The 6,000-nt window shown below is 45.6% G+C and overlaps 1 protein-coding gene across 1 annotated transcript in view; it reads left to right on the top strand.

Moving 5' to 3' along the window:
* The first annotated feature begins 269 nt into the window (after positions 1 to 269).
* Positions 270 to 6,000, top strand: part of dcbld2 (discoidin, CUB and LCCL domain containing 2) — a 100,255-nt gene continuing 94,524 nt past the window's right edge. The window contains exon 1 of the mRNA XM_078232888.1: positions 270 to 469. Within this exon, the coding sequence (XP_078089014.1) occupies positions 379 to 469 (91 nt within the window). The 5' untranslated portion in view covers positions 270 to 378. The remainder of the gene's footprint in view (positions 470 to 6,000) is intronic.

Here is a 6,000-nt window from a genome sequence, read left to right as displayed (position 1 = left end):
GGTGAGGAGGAGTTGAGAGAGGGGTATGAGGTTGTGAGTGGGTGAGGTGAGGGGGAGTTGAGACAGGGGTATGGTGTTATGGGAGGGATATGAGGTGGTGAGGGGGAGTTGAGGGAAGGTTATGAAGTTGTGAGTGGGTGAGGTGAGGGGGCTGAGTGAGGAACCCCTTATCCAGGCTGGTTAGTGTGTCCAGCAGACAGGCTGCATTGTGGGATGAGCGGAAGCGGAGGAAGTGGGTGACCAGTGAGTGGGAGTGAGTGAGAGTTGTGTCCAGGCGGCAGCGGGAGGAGAAGGAGAGGGAGTGAGGAGAGAGATCGGGAGCCGGAGTGCGATCGCTCAACAACTCCGCCGCATTATGCCTTCCCTTCTCATCTCGGCATGGAGGCAGGAACGCTGAGAGCAAAGCGCATCGGAAAGCTCGGCATCTTCTACTTGGTGGCGGCACTGAGCAGCGCGCTCGGGCAGAAAGGTGGGTCAGAGAGGCTGCTGTTGCTGCAGCTGGAAAACTCTCAGCCTTTCCTCTCTATACTTCCCCACTCGGTAGGGGCACGGGCTGCTGCTGAGCTTCGATAACTTCTCTGGAGTTAGATTGTGCTCTTTACCAAGTGTTTAATATTCCTGAACTCTTCCTTCCCCCTCCCTGTCCATGAACTAGTGAAGTGAGCTTTTCGGCAGTAGTTTAGAGATGGGTGCGGGGGATGGGCTCTTGTGAACATTTAAAGAGGTAGGATCTGTTCTTTTTTACATGGCCTACACATCAATTTTCCATTCCCACTTGTAAAGCTTTCTGCTTCGATCTACTTTGAACGCTACAAACTAGGTCGATAGTCAGGGTATATATTTTTTGAATCTTTTTAAGTTTAAAGTTCATTTATTAGTTTCACAAGTAGGCTTACACTAACACTGCAGTGAAGTTACGGTGAAAATCCCCTAGTCGCCACACTCCGGTGCCTGCTCGGGTACACTGAGGGAGAATTTAGCCCAGCCAATGCACCTAACCGGCACGTCTTTAGGATTGTGGGAAACCGGAGCATCCGGAGGAAACCCACACAGACACGGGGAGAATGTGCAAACTCCACACAGACAGTGCCCCAAATGGGGAATCAAATCTGGTTCCCTGGCACTGAGACAGCAGTGCTTACCACTGTGCTGCCCTGAACACTGCATTGCAGTGTTTCAAGGTTTACATTCATAATTTTTCAATTTAATTTCTTTCTTTAATTCTTTCTGAACTTTTAATTTCCAGCGGTGTCTGTAGGAGGCACTTGTCTTCCTTTTTAATAGAGTCACATCTCAATTTGACATAATTCTGGAACTGAGATTACTCGGAGGTTGATTTTGTTATATGGCAAGGAGGTATAAGAGAATATGATTGCATGTTGGAGAGAAACTTTCTCCAGTGTTTAAATTTATTGCAGTCAAAAAATAGGCAATTCGTATATAAAACCAACCGTCGCTTCTGCTTGTATTCTGCCAAGAGTAGGATTTCATTTTTGACCTGGACAAAGATAGCAGGCAAGTGAAGTAAAAACATAAAGTGCTGGAAAAACTCAGCTGGTCTGGCAGTATCTGTGAAGCAAGAAACAGAGTTAACATTTCGAGTCCAATACAACTCTGCCAAAGAAGAGTAACGTCAGACTTGAAATGCTAGCTTTGTTTCAATCTCGAAGGGTCATCCAGACTTGAAACATTGGCTTTATTCTCTCTCTACAAATGCTGTCGGACCTGCTGAGATTTTCCAGCATTTTCTGTTTTTGTTTCAGATTCCAGTGTCTGTATTATTTTGCTTTTAGCAAAGTACTTTATTTCTCATGTACAATAAGAAAATTATGGCGTATTACCATGCTTGTGACATTTAGCTACTGATAAATTGATTTTTGAGTTAATTGAAACGTCAAAAGGGGGGAGGTTTGCCACTCGCCTTTATAAATATTGATTAATTTAAATTTTGTGCTGCTGCCCTTCTCTCTCTCCTCCTGTTCAACCCAACATGTCAAAGCTTTCCTCCTGATTTCTGCACTCCACTCTCTGTTCCCACACTTTTTACATAGGTGTTAGCCATTGTACAGTGGTGGCACTTCTGCCTCTGGGACAGAAGGTCATGGGTTCAAATCCACTCCAAAGAGTTGAGTACACGACCTAGGCTGACAGTTCGACGCGTTTTTGAAGGAGTGTTGCATTGTTGGAGGTGCTGGCTTTCAGATGAGATGTTGCACTGCTTTCTCAAGTGGACATAAAAAAATTCCATGGAGCGGTGCAAAGAATAGAGAGGGTGTTCTCTCAAAATATTCTTGTCAATGTTTCTCAGCATCAGAACAGATATCCACTCCATCTGACGAAGGAGCTCTGCTCCGAAAGCTTATGGTATTTGCTACCAAATAAACCTGTTGGACTTTAACCTGGTGTTGTGAGACTTCTTACTGTGCTTACCCCAGTCCAACGCCGGCATCTCCACATCTCAGCATCAGTACAGATTATGTGGTCGTTATCACTATTTGTTATGCACAAATTGGCTGCTGCATTTCCTACAGTACAGCAGTGACCACACTTTTAAAATGCTTAATTGGCTGTAAAGTGCTTTGGGACATCCCTGTGGTTTGGAATGTGCTGTATGATTGCAGGTCATTCTTTTGATGGAGGGTCAACCAGACTCGAAAACGTTGGGTGGAATTTTCTCATCCCGCTCACCACAGGAATCCTAGCAGGCAGGGGTGAATCATGCAACGGTCTGTTGACCTCGGGTGGGATTTTCTGGTCTTGGAGCGAGTGTGGCTGGAAATTCCCACCCTTTGGCTCTATTCTTCACAGATGTTGTCAGACCTGCTGAGATTTTCCAGCATTTTCTGTTTTTGTTTCTGATTCCATCATCTGCAGTAATTTGCTTTCATTCTTGTTATAATTGCACTGCTGTTCTACCGTGAGTAGAGTTGCTTTCTATTGCCTCTCATTCCAGATCCATCTTCATCACTCCCACACTCTAGCTTTTTACCAGCCTGACGGCTGCTGCACTCCCAAAGCCCATCTCTGTGTTCTCCACTAACTTCATACCATTGAACTATGTATGAGCCCCTCACTTCATCCTGTGCAGTAAGCCAGAGCCAATGCAACTTCTATCTGCTGCCTCAATCCATGGAAAACAGAATCTCTCTCATGCCGCCACCTCCGTTTTTATGTCTCTACAAGTGGGGAGCCATAAATCAAGAATCTACACCAGCTCTCATTTACAGTGCATCAGTAGCTCTGTGCCAGATTGACCTGTAATAATCAGAACCTTTATGAGCACAGATATTACAAACTAAACTCAAGAACCTTTGCAATTGAACTGAAGTATCCTGTGTTGCTCAGAGTTTCAAGTGGCACTCTGTTTTTCCCCTGGATTCAATGACCAAGTGGCACTAATTCAGAATGCCCTTCTAATCTCTCTCACTGCTCCCAGTCCCAGCAAAGTATAAACCCATCTTTCTGCTCATCATTGACTTCCTCACCACAAGATGATGCATTTTCTCATTTCAGTGATATATCTCCTTGTATCTTAGAAGAATCATAGAATCCTGACAGTGCAGAAGGAGGCCATTCGGCCCATCCAGCTGCACCAACAACAGTCCAACCCAAGTCGTGTCCCTGTAACCTCACATATTTGCCCTGCTTATCCCCCTGTCTGTGAGGGGCAATTTAGCATGGCCAATTCATCTAACCCACACATTTTTGGAGTATGTGAGGAAACCGGAGCACCCGGAGGAAACACACGCGGACACAGGGAGAACGTGCAGACTCCACACACACAGTGACCTAAGGCTGGAATTGAACCCAGGTCCCTGGTGCTGTGAGGCAGCAATGCTTGCCACTGTGCCGCCCATTAACCTTGCTTTGCACACCTATTTGTTTTCTGCCTGGATAGTGAAGGCTGGTTAATATGTCTCAAAATTGTGTGTCTGTCACACACCAGGCATCATACAGTGTTACAAGTGGAAATAATTTTGAAAAAAAGAAAGGCAGACACTTGAGACTGGGGTTTAAAAGTCGCTGCAGTTACCTAGGTCCCACAGATCACATGAGCAGTTCTCTTAAAGGGACAGGCCAGATTTACAATAAAAATAAATAACTGCTCTCAATTACAAATAAGTAACGCTAATAATATGAAACTTTAGGAGCACCATTGTATTTCCCGATGTTGCATTGCAGGGCAAGTCATGGAGACCAAGAATAAGCAAGAGATATTTGTGGGTGGGGTGCCTGAGGGGAAGAGAATGGTTGTTTCTGGTTGAGGTTGTGCTGGTGGCAAATTGGTCAGCAGAATGGTCGGGCATTGCAGAAAGGAATGGTCGGACCTAAATCATTATTTTTCTATGTTGAACTGGTGTTCGACAAGCAGACAATTAAGAGCAGAATGGAATTATTTTTCCGACATGCTAATGCTTTCTACTGTGGAAAAACAGTAACTCAGAAAACAGGAACACAAGATCGAGGCGACACCATCTTCAATGATGGGGAAGCCCAGCACATCAGTGCAAAAGACAGCTGTGCATCTTCAGCCAGAAGTGTCATGAGAATGATCCATCTAAATCTCTACCTGAGGTCCCCAGTGTCACAGATGCATAGTAAAGTCAAGTTGGATTTGAAATATTAGCTCTGTTTCTCTCGCAACAGATGCTGCCAGTCCTCATGGGTTTAGCCAGCACTTTCTGTTCTTATCACAGATTTCTTTTCACCGTTCAAGGGATTAGGGCATCACTGGCTAGTCCAGCATTTATTGCCCATCCCCAGTTGCCCTTGAGAAGGCGGTGATGAGCTGCCGCCTTGAATCGCCGCAGTTTAAAGTTTATTTATCAATGTCACAAGGAGGCTTACATTAACACTGTAATGAAGTTACTGTGAAAATCCCTTAGCCGCCACACTCTGGTGCCCGTTCAGGTACACTGAGGGGGAATTTGTCATGGCCGCTGCACCTAACCAGCACATCTTTTAAACTGTGGGAAGAAACCGGAGCACCCGAAGGAAACCCACGGAGAATGTGCAAGCTCCACGCAATGTTCCAAGCTGGGAATTGAACCCGGGTCCCTGACACTGTGAGGCAGCAGTGCTAGCCACTATGCTCGATGTGGTGTAGGTGCACCCACGGTGCTATTTGAGAGGGAGTTCCAGAATTTTGACCCAGCAACAATGAAGAAACAGTGATAAAATCAGGTTGATAAGTGGCTTGGAGGGGAAACTCTGGTGGTAGCTCCCACCACTAAACAGCTAATCTTTAGTTAATTCAATTCATTCCTTGTGATATCAAGAAATGACTGAAGATATTGGATACTGCAAAGGCTATGGGCCCTGACAGTAACCTGGCAATAGTACTGAAGACTTGTGCTGCAGAACTTGCTGTGCCCCTAGCCAAGCTGCTCCAGTACAGCCACAACAAACATTGTGCAACATTGCTCAGGAACGTTCTGTCATAAAAAAGTAGGACAATCCAACCTGTCCAGTTACTGCCCTATTCGTCTCCTCTTGATTATCAACAAAGTGAAGGAAGGTGTCATCGACGGTGCTTTCAAGAAACACTTGTACAACAATAACCCACTCGCTGATGTTCAATTTGGGTTCCGCCAGGCCTATGTGGCCCCTGGTCTCGTTACCTCCTAGGTCCATTAATGGACAAAAGAGCTGAATTCCAGAGCTGAGAGTGACTGGCCTTGACATCGAGGCAGCCTTTGACGGAGTGTGGCATCATGAATCCCGAGCACAAATAATGTCAGTGGGAATCAGGGGGAAATTCTTCACAGGTTGGAGTCTTTCTTGCCACAAAGGAAGATGATGGTTGTTGAATTGTTGAACGCTAATTGTCACAGTTCCAGGACTTCATTACAGGAGTTTTTCAGGGTAGTGTCCTCGGCCCAAACATCATCAGCCGCCTCATCAAATGACCTCGCTCCATCATAAGGTCAGAAATGGGGATGTTCAGATGATTGCACTATGTTCAGTACCATTCACAACTCCTCAGAGACTGAAGCAGTC

This window comes from Mustelus asterias, chromosome 17, assembly GCF_964213995.1.
Source record: "Mustelus asterias chromosome 17, sMusAst1.hap1.1, whole genome shotgun sequence".
NCBI lineage: Eukaryota > Metazoa > Chordata > Chondrichthyes > Carcharhiniformes > Triakidae > Mustelus > Mustelus asterias.
The sequence above is the reverse complement of the archived record's forward strand: the minus strand, read 5'-3'. Positions and strand labels throughout refer to the sequence as shown.